The 14660-nt window shown below is 42.4% G+C and overlaps 2 protein-coding genes across 5 annotated transcripts in view; both read right to left on the bottom strand.

Moving 5' to 3' along the window:
* Positions 1–1296: 1296 nt before the first annotated feature.
* LOC117570368 (neogenin) overlaps positions 1297–14660 on the bottom strand; it is a 42021-nt gene continuing 28657 nt past the window's right edge. The window contains exons 2-10 of one of the 4 annotated variants that reach the window (XM_034251958.2): positions 7365–8552; positions 5985–6618; positions 5638–5920; positions 5369–5578; positions 3980–5310; positions 3673–3920; positions 3427–3610; positions 2629–2786; positions 1297–2560 (exon numbers count right to left, since the gene is read on the bottom strand). In XM_034251958.2, coding sequence (XP_034107849.1) covers positions 2331–2560; positions 2629–2786; positions 3427–3610; positions 3673–3920; positions 3980–5310; positions 5369–5578; positions 5638–5920; positions 5985–6618; positions 7365–8552 — 4466 coding nt within the window. In that variant the 3' untranslated portion in view covers positions 1297–2330. The remainder of the gene's footprint in view (positions 2561–2628; positions 2787–3426; positions 3611–3672; positions 3921–3979; positions 5311–5368; positions 5579–5637; positions 5921–5984; positions 6619–7364; positions 8553–14660) is intronic. The other 3 variants (XM_034251960.2, XM_034251961.2, XM_034251962.2) reach the window with 3 other exon arrangements.
* LOC117570378 (uncharacterized) lies at positions 2802–3386 on the bottom strand. Its single transcript, XM_034251973.2, has one exon. The coding sequence runs from the start codon at positions 3264–3266 to the stop codon at positions 2892–2894; it is 375 nt and encodes a 124-aa protein (XP_034107864.1). The 5' UTR covers positions 3267–3386; the 3' UTR covers positions 2802–2891.

Raw genomic sequence — 14660 nt, 5'->3', positions numbered from 1 at the left:
ATTACTATAGTAGTTATGATTCCTAATTTGGTTGCGATCAGATAAAAATTGTCGAAGTTATTAAAGAAATAATTTGGTATGGGCAAAAACGCCTACTTACTAGGGCTCTTAGTTGCTTTGGCAGACAATCTGGTATATTGTGCCGTCTATGGTATATTTTGAATGCGGTACTATACCTATATACTAAATATACCATTTGGTATATTTATGTGAATACAAGATTCCAATGTTATTTGGCTCCGACAACATTTGGAGAGTTCAAGTCGATATCGTCATTTTAAGAGAGGAGTGAATCTAGTCGAATCATCGGATTTATAATGGATAATTCATAGTAGTCGTTGCTTCAGGCTATAAGAGACAAATTAATTTTAAAAGATTTATTTTTGATAAGAGAAAACTACTTATTACTAATATAACTTTAAATGGTCATCAATTAATACAATTATTGGAAATTAATATACAAAATTTAGTGATATTTTGGAAATTGTTGAGCCGAATAAAAGATAAAGTGAATACCGGAGCATGCCTGATAGTCAATAGATTTAATAACTAAACAGTTTTAAATCATTCATGGAATATCAAAGAACGCAACAGCTTGGTGCTTTTTAATTTTTGTCATTTCGTTGTTTTCAATAGGCATTTGTACAAAATCTGGCTCAAGGCTTACCAATCTGAAGTGTGAATTCTACGATCTCGACTATATAAGGTTCAATACATATGCTCAGCAGGGCAATAGTCCGGGTCAATGTGAACATCAACGTGCTAAAATTACCAGTCACCGACGTATACGTAAATATTGTATTCGATTTATAAAGTTTATTTCGTTTTAATACATTTAGATTAACTGGAGCATGTGGAGCCGTATAGTATGTACAAACCATTTCTATTAAACGATTTTTGTCAGAAGACTCGCCCATCCCCTCAGAATATCTTTCCAATCCTTGGTGCTAATCTGAATACCACTTGTCCTATTTGAGTGAGTATCTTATTTGTTCACACTAACTTTAATTTAAATTTAGACGTCATAGTTAAGGATTTAACATTCCTCAATGATTTCCTTCAAATTCTGGGAATACCTCAAGGCGATTATAAGGTGCAATTGTCTAATAGAGACAAAGAAACTCTGCTTTCAATATAAAAATGCAGTTCCTGTTTTTACTTATAAATAATTTTTCAATTGATATATATATATATATATATATATATATATATATATAATATATATGTACATATATATATATTGTCTTATAAATTATTCCCTTGATATGAAAAGTAAAAATACATTTGTATGTATACAATGTGTGTTTCAAATTTATTTGGCAAAACTTGACAATTTGCTTACAAAATTGTATCAAATAAAATAGTTTCACAAATTTGCAATGTACTCGATTTAAATGTACGCTTTCGTTTTGTTATGTTGTGCATTGTTTTTGGGTAGATTTGAATTGAGATTATTGTGCATAGCAATATGATAAAAATTGTATAAATTTCAATTTGTTCAGCTGCCGTACAATAAAAGTAATCAATTGGAAACGAAAAACACTTTTAGTTATTGAATTTTGATGAGCTCAAAATATTCATAAAAGAGTTGTATTACTCACATACATAAGTGTGTATGCAAGTATTGGATTAAACTCGTCTTTTAAGTTTTAAATGCGCTGCTGGTAGCTTTACTGGCGTCACTAAGTCTAGAATGTTGACATTTAATAGGCTTAAGTAGTTAAGAGTTTTGTAACTTAAACAAAATGGCACGTTTCAAACTCAAAACCAAACGAGAATACAGTCAAGATACACATACATTTGTATATACTATAATAGATAAGTCGAATGTTAAGTTTGTTGTGTTTTTGATTTTCGTTAGTTAGATTATAAAGTGTACGATGAGACTTAGCTTAGATGATGCATGATTAGTTACGTAGTTATGGAGATAAAGTGGAAGTTCCATTCAGAACAATTCAATTCAATTCATGTGATGCCACTGGCTGAGAGAGATGCTTTCAGATGCTTGACTTATTGGTAATTTATGGCTTATTTTGATATTGTTAAAATTAACTATGCTATGTGCTAATTATAGTTAATTATATGTAACTACTCGTATTTATATTTATATGGCTTCGTTCGTATCTCGTATTTACAGTTCAATTCGCACATTTCAACTAAATTTAATTTAATGTAATTTAAGTTCTAATTTTTAAATTAATGACGAATGCAAGTATTGTAACTTAAAAACATGAATCGCACAAATTATAATTACAAATTAAAACAATGAACATTATAAAAATGTTTATCGCATGCGCTGCCTAATCGTCGTCTAATACTTGTTAGCCGTGTTAACACTCGAACTCGTTGGCCGTTATGGCACTTAAATCCTTCATCAGCCCCTCCAGATTGGCCATCTCTTGGTTGAGCTCCTCGGTGGAAGTGCTGGGCGCCAGTCTTTGTATCTCATCGGTGGAATGCGCCACGGAGCTGCCGCCTTGCAACCTATTTGGCGTGGCGGCCGAGAATGATGGCTTCTTGTATGGTGATTGATTCTGTGGACGTATTGTAACAGCAGGAGCTAGAAAGCCAAGGCAGAATATGAGGTTAAATACAGGTGCGCTAAGATGTAGATCGAGGTTCACTTACTGTGCTTATTGACGGGCGTGGCTGCGCCTGTGGGCGGCGGACCAGGCACGCTGAAACTCTTGAGCGGATGTCCCCGCTTAGCGCTCTCAATGGTGGACACACAGCCAGCGCCAGCAGCTCCATTGCCACCTGCCTGACCGCCAGTGTAACCAGCATTGCTGCAAAATTGAATGAAAAACATTTGTTTAGTGTCAAGTATAAACAATTTAATCTAAGGATAAACGATGTATGAATAAGGGCAGACAACGAGAAATTGAGCTGATTCAAGTGGCGTCATGGGAGAAGAAGTGCAGCAGGCGCGACTGTTGTATCTTCTGAGCCTTGCGGGCCAACTTAATGTACGGCTGACGATCCGAGGTGCTCATGATGCGCCACGCGTGCGCCGCCAGCTCGGTGACAGTCGCCGATGTGCGCATCGTGTAGACGCCCCTGAATTCATGATTGATCAGTATCTTATCCAGACGAAACTTGTTTAGGAAATTGAGGAACGGCGACGGCGATGCCATCAGCAGCAGCTGCTGCTGCACGAATCGCGGCAGCGTTCGCTTGTCCAACTGTAGCACACGCTTGGCGGGTCCTTGCACCACATTCACCTGTACGGTGGGATCGATGCGGCCCCAACGTGTTCGACTGCACATACTGCTTTCGAATTTCGACTGACTATCTCTCTCTGAATGCCAACAGGCCAAAAAGATTGCTCAATTTGCAAGGGAATTTTGTTAAAATAAAATGTAAAATGTTTGTGGAAATTTGAAAATAAAAAATGGGGATACTTTGATGCCAAACAAAGATACTCACCAGAAATTGGCGTCATAGCCGCCGTAAGGATGCTCGGGCGTCTGGGCCATTGAGTTGTTCTGCGGCTGTGTGAGACTCTGTTGCGATAGGCCTGCCTCCATGTTCATGTGCGAGCGATTCTGATGGTTATACTGAGTGCGTGGATATTGCGGACGCTCCATGGTCGAGTTCATCGAGGTAGCTGCTGGAAGGAAGACGCATAATTTAACAGGAACTATTGTAAACTCTTTGAAGTCGTGCACTCACTCATATAGCCCGCGACATAGGAGCGCTTGTCCAGCGAGTTGGTCACATGGGCTGGCACTGGCGTCTCCACTTCGTACTCGCTATGCACAACGGAGCGCGGTAGCGTAAGGGCGCCGCTGCTGGAAGCGTTGTCGCTGCACACAGGCGTGGCGGTGTGCAAGCCCTTGTCAATGTTCTTCAGCTCCATTTGATCGTGATGTATCCATAGATCCGGCGGCTTTGGCACGCCGACATTGTTTTTCTGATAGCTATAGAACGGGGAAATGTCAATTAAAATAAACAGGAAATTAACGTCAGTTAAACGTACCTCTTCTTGGTATGCTCTGGCGAGGATTGCGGCTTCCGGCGACAGAGCAACAGCAGGCCCAGCAGCAGCAAGAGCAGCACTAGCGCCGTGCCCCCAATGATGATGTACAGCAGATTCTGATTATCAATTCCTTTCGCAATGGTGTCCGGTGGCTGCATAATAACCCCTGCACTCGTGGTGAATGTGGCCAGCGCTGAGAAAGGTGCATTGCTGCTGCCCTTGTTGGTGCGTGCTTGCACCTTGAAGTAGTAGGTGGTGTGTGGCTTCAGAGTGGACAGCAGCAGCATTGTCTCCTCGCCATTGAAGGCCTCGATCATCCAGTCCCTGTCCCGCTTCGACATGTCCGACGTGTAGTATACATTGTAGCCAGTGATTTGACCCACCGTATGCTTTGGTGGCAGCCACCTTATGATCACATTCTGTGGATTCAGTTCGTCCAGGCGCACATTAAGATCTCTGGGAGGCGTCACAGGCACATTTTGATGCGTGCTGTTCAACACGGACATCGACCAGGCGGACTCGCGACGTCCCTTCACCACCTTGACGGCGAATTCGTATTGTGTATTGGGTCGGAGCTCGTTGATCATGCAATTGAGCTCGCTGGTGTTGTGATAGCGATAGCGATTCGATCCGGTGATGCCATAGCTGACAGTGTAATGACGATTGTCCGTGACATGCTGATTCTTGTTGAGCATAGTGTCCGTCCAGTAAACAACAATCGACGAACTGGACATGGTAATGGCACGCAACCCGACTGGCACCTCTAGCGGCACTGGCACATCCATTGGCTCCTCCTCGCGGGTCTTGATATTATCGTAAATCGGTTGTCCCTCGCCCTTAACGTTGCGTGCCCGTAGCGACACCACATACTCGGTATTGGACTCGAGTCCCTTGAGCACATGATAGCGTTCCGTCTCCTTCAGCTCGAGCATGTTCTCATCGGGTATGCCGCGTCCCCAGCCCAGCACATAGTTGCGTATCTTGATCTCCGGCTGCTGTGGCGGACCCCAGTGCAGTTCAATCTTGCTCGCTCCTGGCTGAATGTTAATCCAAATCGGTTTGCCTGGCACCTGTGTCTCGTCGAGATCATTCTCCAGCGTATTGGCGCGATACCATTCGGTGAATGGTCCAGAACCGTTCACAGTCATCGCTGCAATCTTCACCTGGTATTCGGCATTGCGTTCCAGCGCGTTTAGCTCAAAGTAGCGTATGTTGGCCGGCGTGCTCTTCACCTGCGGCGCATCCTTTAACTTGCGATAGCGTATCTTGTAGCCAGTAATCTGTCCATTGCGATCTTCTTCTGCTGGTGGCTCCCAGTGCACCGTTATAGACTAAAGCAAAACAAAGTTAGATAGACTCTTTTGATGGAGTTGTTATGCAGTTACTTACGCTGGAGCTGGTCACCTCGAGTGTGACATTATTGGGTGGCTCCGAGGGCGTCGAAGAGAAGGTTTTCACCTTCAGTTCGGCGGAGGGATCGCCCATGCCATTGTGATTAAAAGGCACCACAGAGATCACATAGTCGGTGTAAGGTCGCAGATCCGTCAATGTTAATTCCAGCGATTTGCTGTCGTTATATAGCTCAGCGCCGCTGTCGTTCTGTTGTTGTGGACAAATTCGAGGATTAGAAACTCCAGTTACAGTAGATTATGTCTTACCTCGGTATAGTAAACGCGATACTTGTTAATTTCTCCATTGGTCACGCTGGGAGGACTCCAGTGCACAAAGATCTCTTTATGGTTGCGCGCATAGGCATCGATATTGCGTGGCGGACCCGCAATGTTAACCTCAGGTTGTGTGCTGGCTTCTAGTGCTTGCGAAGATTCGCCAATGCCAAAGTTTGTGTTGGCCACGACTCGAAACTGATAAGTGCGTCCCGGGAATAGCGATTGTATGCTAACCTGTTGATCCTCATGCGACTGCGTGACAATCTTCTGCTCGCTGTGGTGGAATATAAGATGCGTCAGTTTTGGAACTAAAGGGATTGAATGGATACTAGACTCACCGCTCGCTGTTGGTGACGCGATAGTAGACGGTGTAGGATACCACTTCGTTGGCATTTAGCTGTGGCTCCTGCCAGCTAAGTGTGACGAAGCGTGGCTTCACAATCTGCGCCACAAGGTTCCGAGGTGCACTTGGCAGGCGAGCCAACAGACCACTGCTCAGGGGTTTTGCATCTCCGGTATGGTCGTCGCCTGCTGTTAAATCTGTTGAGGCAAAATTGGATGTGGGGGGCATTTGTTGTTGTTGTTGCTGTTGTTGGGATTTCCTGTTCTTATTGGACCAAGAGGGCAGTTTGGTGCCAGTCTCGTCATAGTCATCGTCATCGTCGTCTGCGTCATCGTCGGCGTCCTCGTCCGCATCGTTGCTCTGACCCTGACGCCGCAATGCGCCCGCCTCATCCGCCTGCTGCACAACGGGACGCAGCATATTGCGCAGATTCCGCTGTGGCAACTCGGCGGATTTGTCGTTGGCGTAGTTGTAATCGTCCTCGTCCGTGTCACGGTCGGGGAATCTGCTGCCACCCGATTTGGTGCGCAGTTCCCCGGAATTCGAAGGTCGTCGTCGTTTTGTGCTTGAGTCGAAACTCTGCAGCGATTTCGTTGTCTGTCCCTGCGATTTGCGTTGCTTGAGTTTAGCTTTGGGTTAGGAATTTGGTTGGGAATGGGATTGGGATGTGGTTGCGATGTGGAAATAATGAGGTTGAAGATGGATGAAGAAAAAATACAAAAAATATTAAATAAACACAAAGTAAAGAAATTAACTAATAATAAATGTAAGCAAAACTTAACTTAAAATCGCTTTTCATTGTAAATACTTAAATTAAAAGTGGGTATTATATCACAGGGATTTTAAAGGATAATTGAGTATACTTCTGACAGACCGACAAATAATACAAGTTTGTAAGTTTTTATAATTGGTATTTAAATATTATAGAAGTAAAATATAAGACAGAGATTCGATCTTTCTAACGCAATATTTATAAAGCTATAAAATTAAGTGCCTTTGATTCAATCTTTAATGTTATTCAACAAAACGTAAATATTCTGGTATCTTCAGCTTGCCGAAGTTGATATCAAAATTTAAGGGCAAAAGCGATTAAACAAAGTAATAAAATATAGTACATAAACCATAGCAAACACACATACATAACATACAGACACACACATATGAAATTATGTTACAACAGCTGAGAGGGGGAAAATGAGGAAAAGGAGTAGGCGAAATTTTGGTCTCATTTTCTCGGCATTATAATACAGTTAGGAGACCCCAGTTGAAAGAGGCGCCAATTGATTAAGCTGGAGTAAAACTGAACACCAAGCTAGGTACAGAGAGATAGACACTACGACGTCTACGTATCTACAGATTCAACTAAAGCACTTACCTCCAGGTGCAACAACCCGCAGACGAGCCGAAGCTTGAACACTTCCGGCGGGATTTGTGCCTATGCATTGGAACATGCCAGCATCAGAGTAGAGCAGTCCATGGATGCGCAAGTTGTGTCCATTGACGAACTGCATGTACTCGTTGGGCGTGATGACGTCTCCGTTCTTCAGCCAGCGGATGCTTGGCTTCGGTTTGCCGTGAATGGAACATTCCAGGTTGAGCACCTCCTTCTCGGAAGCGGTCTTGTCACGCGGCGCCTGAATGAACTTGGGCGGCACTTGAACCTGCACAGTTGCCTGGGCATCCAGAGAGTCCACAGTGTTGCTGGCACGGCACTGATAGTTGCCCGAATCAATGTCCTCGGCGCTGGAGATCTGTAGTGAGCCGGTCCCCGTGATGGAGAAACGGGAGTCCAGATGATTGAGATCGAGTTCTTCGCCATTGCGCAACCATTTGATCTGCGGCTTGGGCACGCCATTGGCTACACAATCCAGGGTAACAGTATCGCCTTCGCTGACTGTTTTCGGGGAAGGTCCCACGAGGAACGAGGGTGCCATCGTCTGATCCATGCCGGACTCGGCGCCCTTCTTGATGTTCAGATTGGTTTTGCTGCTCAACCGAAAGGCGCTGCCCGAGGTGACGTTGCACTGATAAGCACCTCGATCACTGGGTCCCACCTCATCGATCTCTAAGGCACCGTTGGGCAGCACCACCATGCGCAGCTTGTCCAGCGGCAGCGGCATATCGTCCTTATACCATTGCACCGTATGCTTCAGTCCTGGCTGCCACACATGGTCACCGACCATGCAGCGGAAGTAGGCCGTCTGGCCGGGCAGCAGATACGTCTCGATAAAGTCCTGATTGAGCTCCGGCTGGCGAGCTATCGCTACCAAAGCTGGGCGACTCAACACGCTGCCCACGCCATCTGCACTGAGCAGACACTGATAGGCGCCGGTGAGTCCGCGATTCTCCTCCACGGAGCTAATGTACAGCGAACCATTCTTGAGCTGGGTGCGAAAGGTGTCGCCGACAACGCCCAGATCCTGTCCATCGGGTCCGCGCCAGCGTATGCTTGTCGTGGTGGGCGTGGCCTTGCCCTTGCCAGCGGCTTTGCCGGCGCACTGCAACAGCACAGAGTGGCCTTCGGGCACCACCGAGTCCTGGGGCTCCAGTGTGAACGTGAGTGCTGCAAGTAAAGCGAAGCAGAAGGAGGACAAGTGGTTAAGTTGATGTTGTTCCAGTTGCTGTCGAATGTGGCTGTCAAGTGGAACAGTCAACCCCCCAAATGAGGTTGACCCGTATGGAGCACGCGCCTCCACTTGATGGCTGGATGGATAGATGAATGGATGGGTAGCCTTTAGTCGGCTGGCAGCTGCAATCTGTCAACTTGTAAACATGCCTGAATAATTCACGCTACAAAAGCCTACCCGAGTCTCTTGCTCTTAAGTCGTCCTTAGGCCAGACAAATATTTGCATTTCCACTTTGGCTTCAGTCTCTGATGTCTGACTGAGGACGATGACGATGAGGCTGCCAATGAATATCCTAACATGCCTTAATGGCAACAGCCCAAGAATCGAATCCTACCCCCAGCAGCTAACAATTGTGTGCTCAGCCTTCCCCTAAGCAACAACCAAAGCCAACGAATATCCCTCGAGCCTAAGCAGGGTGATTTAATGACTCATTCAGCTGTCGCCTTCAGCCTCCGAGTCGTGTACCTTGGAACTTTCTTTGATGCCGTTCTTGAACCAGTTGTAAGTTGATTATTAAGCTCGGTTGAGAAATGAGAAAGATTAAATTTATTTTCTTTTTTTTTTTTTTTAAATTTCTTTATTTCTTAAATACCAAGAAGTCATTCAAACACATATTTATTTATTGTTATTCACTTTTTGTGCATTCCAAATTTCATTAGTATAGCTCTATAGATTTATAGTTATGGCTGTGAACCACCTGTGAACCAGTTTCCAGTTTTTGTTTCCCTATTTTTTTAAGAATCCCTAGAACTCTTAAATGCCAATCGAAATTAGTCATTCAAATGCACACTTTTTTATTGTTATTCACTCTGTTTGCATGCCAATTTTCATTATTGTAGCTCTATAGCTTTGTGCATTATGTCTGTGAACCACCTGTGAACCACTTGCGAACCAGCAGCTTATTAACGCTTGGCTTTATCTTGCCATTTTCCGGCAGCTGCCGGTTGTTGCATTAATGTTATATTTGTACAGCATTAATTAGGCATCCATAAGGACTCGAGATCCTGGTCTTTCATACTGTAATTTGCAAAATTTATCCAGCTGAGTAAATGAGGCAAATGGGTTGCAGGTGCGGGCGGGCAGAAGAAGAGGAAGAAGCGGACTGGCATCCACCCAGTTGGGGTTAATTTAAGAGCCATGTCCGCCTCCCTTCGCTGCCCCCCTTCACATGCCACCAGTATGTTGACCTCAACGAGTTTACAACCTTTGAGTTTGACTTGAGCCAAGTATGCTGGCAATTTGCTTGCTTGCTTTTGTTTTGCTTCCGCCACGTTTCAGCCTCTTTCTCTCTCTCTCTCTCTTCGCAGCTCTGCTCTGCTCTGAAGTTTTCCAAGTTTGCGAAGCGTGCCGGGCAAGAAAAGTCTCGTCTCCCTGGGTGCTGCTCCTCGACTTCATTAGGGTAACAAATTTATGCGCTGCACACAGAACCAGGAAACAACAGCAGCAAAAAGCAGCTAAGTACCTCTGGATGGATCTGCAGCTAATGCATTCGGCAACCTGAAACTGAGCACAAGTCAATTGACTTACTCTCTCTTTTTCACTCTATGTTCTCTGCTCCGTTCAATTTCAATTTCAGTTTCTATTCCATTTCGGGTAAGCTCGGTTTCATATTGCCCCCATGCCATTTTTGTTCTCTGGTTAAGTCATGCATTTAAAGTCCCTTCGTGTGGTTTTTACGGTTACTGCCCCCGCTCTCTGCATCGTTCCCTGTCCCCAGAAAAGTGGGAAAGGTTCTTCTTGAACGCCGCGACTCATTGGCTGTCACATTTCACTCGTCGCTAAGTAATTCTATTCGCAGTTCACTCCAGACACATGACTCTAAGTTGCGTATAAAATATACCCTCGACTTAACATATTTGCCATAAAGGGTAAATGAGTTTTATATGTCAATTCTTTTATTTTCCATTCCTTCGTATATAAATATTTCAAATACACTAATATACTTTTTTAGCTAACATTTGAAAAAGTTTAGAATTTAAAAGTTTTTAGTGTTTTTTCAGATTGAGAAATTCATATTTAAATTTCACGACGAAGAGTTTATGGTTTTGCTTGAATATTACAAAACTGTATAGCGTTTAATTTATGAAATTAAATAATGGAAATAAGAAGTCAAATTTTTTTTTAGCTTAAATGAAAGCTCATCTATTTCCAATTTAACTGTCTGTTATTTCCGTACTTTCTGCAGGATATCCTCATGGCCTTTCACTTCTCAACAACAACTGTCACTAGCTCTTAATGTCACCTTTTAGGCGCTGTTCCATTAGACTAAGCACACTGAATGTGGCATATAACTGATTGGTCTACCTTGCCTCCTCCCAGGCACTTTACTCTCACTCTCACTCTTTCGCTGCCAATCTCTTGCCCCTTGCTGTCTGGTTGTCTGTCGCCTATTTGCAGCTGCATTTTGATTGACATTTGCTCTTTCAGAGGTCTCTGGTCTGTGTTGTGGTATTGGATTTCATCATGCATCGAATTGAGCTCACATTTCGTGCTACCTGCACTTTTGTGGCACGTCTCAATTATGTGCCACGCCCGCATAAATAATATTTGTATGCATAAACTCTAAAGGCAGCTGCATTTTTGAATAATTTCCAAAATATGCCAAAATCATAAAAACATAATGGTTCTCTAAATCAAATGAAGACATCGCACACAATCAAAAATGAGACAAAAAAAAACAGAAATACGTAAAACGCAACGGGGCGCGCGCGTTCAATTAAAATTGTTTTTATTGCTCGAATTGATTTTTATTGTTTCTACATTCTATCTGCAGATACAGTCATAGATACACAGAGACAGCCCATAGATACATTTCAAAAGACGCAAATTGAGGTTATCTCGCCTCTCTTTCTATCTTTTTGACTGTCGGTCCCGAATATATGTCAATTGGTTTTAGTGTTCGATTCGTTTGCTTTCGTGAAAGTCTCTTATCAAAAAGCATGCAACTGTCGCCAGTCATAAAAGACAACACAGAAAAATAAAAGAGAGAGGGTGGAGACTTTTGGGGCCGACTGTCACAAATTAAATCAATTATCAATTATATTCACATGTCAAAAATAAACAACAACCGAATAATCAAATGAGAATTAATTAAATGCTAATTGAAATAATCAATTAAATGTGCAAGGAAAGCGAAGGAGAGACTCAAACTCTTCAAGGATGTTTTTCAACATCTCATTTTTCATTTTTCCTTTTTTTTCTGCTTGCCACAAATTGAAGTTGCAGCATGTGGAAAGTTGCTCTGTCTCCCGCACAACAGATAATTCAGCATCATAATCAAATTTCGTAAATTTCGGCTAAATTTTCGTATCGCCGCCATTAGCAGGGCCTTTCACTTAGTTTCCCCTTCGCCCTTGCCCCCATCCTCACTGTCTGCTGTGCTGCCTCGCTCCCTTGCCACATGGGAAACCACAGACATATGGAAACTTTGTCCGGCTGCAGCTTGTGTCGTTGGCAATTAAATGAGGCAAAAGTTACAGCTGCTTCTGCTTCCATTGACGTTGCCACATTGCTGTTGGGCTAATATGCCACACGCTTCGTCATGTGGCAACGTTCATCAGTCGCCCGTCTCCATGGCTGTCTGTTTAGCTTCCTGTGAGGCACTAGACTAGCACATTTCCATGTGTCCAAGTTGTTCCGCAATCCATTTAAGCACATTAGTCAAAGCAAACGACATTCTGCCGTGCAAAAACTCCCAAAATTACGCACTAAATGTCTCGTGAAATTAAATTATGATGAACATAACTTCCACAGTCAAATTGACGAATTGACTCAGCATAATTAAATTAGAAATGTCAAAGCTAAACAAACTTAATTAACAAAAGCAGTTGGATAAGTTTGAGTTTTTAAAGTACTTTAATTTTGCTGGAATTCGTGCAGAAAATGCAACCCGGAACACTTCAATAGAACATTGCGCAAGTTTTTACATTTTATGCATTTTACCAAACTCTTGCTTGGCCTTTGTTTCAACGGAAACAATAAAATTGAAGGGAGAGTCAAAGCGGGGGAATGTTGCATTACTTTTATTATCGTAGCTTACCGCTACCTACCCCCAACTCTCCACCTCCCCGACTCCCGCCAGACCGCAAAACCTTCCTCGCTGCAATGGCGAATTTAGCGACTTTTTTATTTCGCATTTTTTGCGCTTGAAAAGATTTTTTTGTATATTCATCGAAGCGTAGGAGTAGGCTGTAAAATATGTAAATGTATAATGGACTGCCGGCTACACAAATATCCTATGCACCCCTCCATTTCTCCCCCGCTCCCTCTCTCTCCCTCTTTTGCACTCCCTTTGGCAAATAGAAATGTAAATGCTATGTGAAATCTTTAAAATTTGTCAAGCGATTTGCATGCGAAATGCGCACTGAAAAAGTACTCTAATTTCTATAACTAATATGCAAACCCCGAGAGTTTTATTAAAGACGACTAAGCAGAAATTTTGAATATGTGGGTTCTCGTATATCGTGTGAAAAAAAGGCAACGCCAAATGAAATGGCAGCAATATTTACTTTAATTAACGAAATAAAAGCATAAATATTTTTACGTAAAAGAGAAAAAAAAACGAAAAATTATAATGCCTCGTTGTCGCTTAATTGAGTTGCCAGCAATTCCTCCTTCTATCCCTTCGTTTTCCGTTTCACTCTTCTCGCCCCTTTGCGACTTTTGAGTTTGCTTTAATTATGAGTGCTGGAAGTCGTTTGCTGCTCATTGAATCAAATTAAACAATTATAATTTGAGAGAGAGATTTGTGCGTAGCTGTTCCCTAGAAAAAAAGTCCACTTTAAATTGCAGCCAAAGAAATTGAATTGAATTGAAATTTTTTGGGAAGGAAAAGCAATGTAGATTTTTTATTATTACTATTAAATATGTGCTCAACTTAATTGACTTTAATTGTTGAAACTGTTGCAACTTCAACAAACAGCAAACACAGACAACACACAGACACACAAATGTGCCAGTCACGCACGGCTTGAAATTTACATAAGATTGAATAATCTCTAGATACGGCCAATCGATTCGAATGGAAATGCCAGCCAAAGTGCAGCAGACGCAGCTGAAAAACGTAGAGCGAGAAATGGTCGAGGAGAAAGGGAAGAGGAGAAGGCGGAGGAGGAGGAGGAGCAGTAAAGCGTCTGCATCGAGGGCAGCTTATACGTTACAAAGTTCAGCGACGCTTAACTCGATTTGAAAAGTCGAAACCTAATAAAGCATTTAAGATTGTATAAAATCGGAGAGTGAGATAAGTAAAAGAAGTAAATCAATACTGGAATTGCTGCAAACAAAATAGTTAAGGATACCGCACAAACAGAAATATTTGACATTAAACGATGTCAAGAGATGTTACGAAGAAGTGGATTGATGATATGAAAAATTCAAAAATGTTAAATTTTCAGTAATATCTTAGCCAGCATTAATTGACACATTATTTTAATTTTGCAAAATATTCCAATTGTTTTTAGAATAATGTTGTTCCCATTGATTAAATTGTTACCATCTATAAGAAAGCATATCCTAATTATTTTTTTTAATTATATAAATAATATTGTTGTATAGTAAGATATCCGGATTGTTGGTTTTTTTCTAGACAGAGCTGTTTCCTTGAAAAATAACAACACTATTCGCAAGTATGTTCAACTAGAGCTGTGCAGCCATCAAAACATTTAAGAATGTTAAGAATATTAAATATTGTATGTTCTCTTCAAATAAAAAGGAGACGTAATACAAAATAGTGTTGTTAATATGCCAAATATAAATGAAAGGCAATGTTCAATAATATCTAAACAGCAATTGATAAGTTGTGTGCTTCGTACAAAATACCAACACTACTCACAAGCATCTTTCCCTAGAGAACGTAGATATCGCAACGTTTAAGAATCTTGCACAAAACAGAACTGCAAGAGATGCCTGCAGACTCCTGTGTTATAAGCATAGCATTTAAAGCATTAGTTATTCTGAAAGTGCCAAAGATGGCGGCAACCACTTGGAGAGACGAGAGGCAGCAACTTTGACTGTGAAAGCCGTGCACCAGAGTCAGAGTCGGAGT

This window comes from Drosophila albomicans, chromosome 3 (genome assembly GCF_009650485.2).
Source record: "Drosophila albomicans strain 15112-1751.03 chromosome 3, ASM965048v2, whole genome shotgun sequence".
Classification (NCBI taxonomy): Eukaryota; Metazoa; Arthropoda; class Insecta; order Diptera; family Drosophilidae; genus Drosophila; species Drosophila albomicans.
The sequence above is the reverse complement of the archived record's forward strand: the minus strand, read 5'-3'. Positions and strand labels throughout refer to the sequence as shown.

What these genes read in the sequence shown, in the direction of transcription:
- LOC117570378 (XM_034251973.2), bottom strand. Translation starts at nt 3,266, where the DNA reads ATGTGCAGTCGAACACGTTGGGGCCGCATCGATCCCACCGTACAGGTG.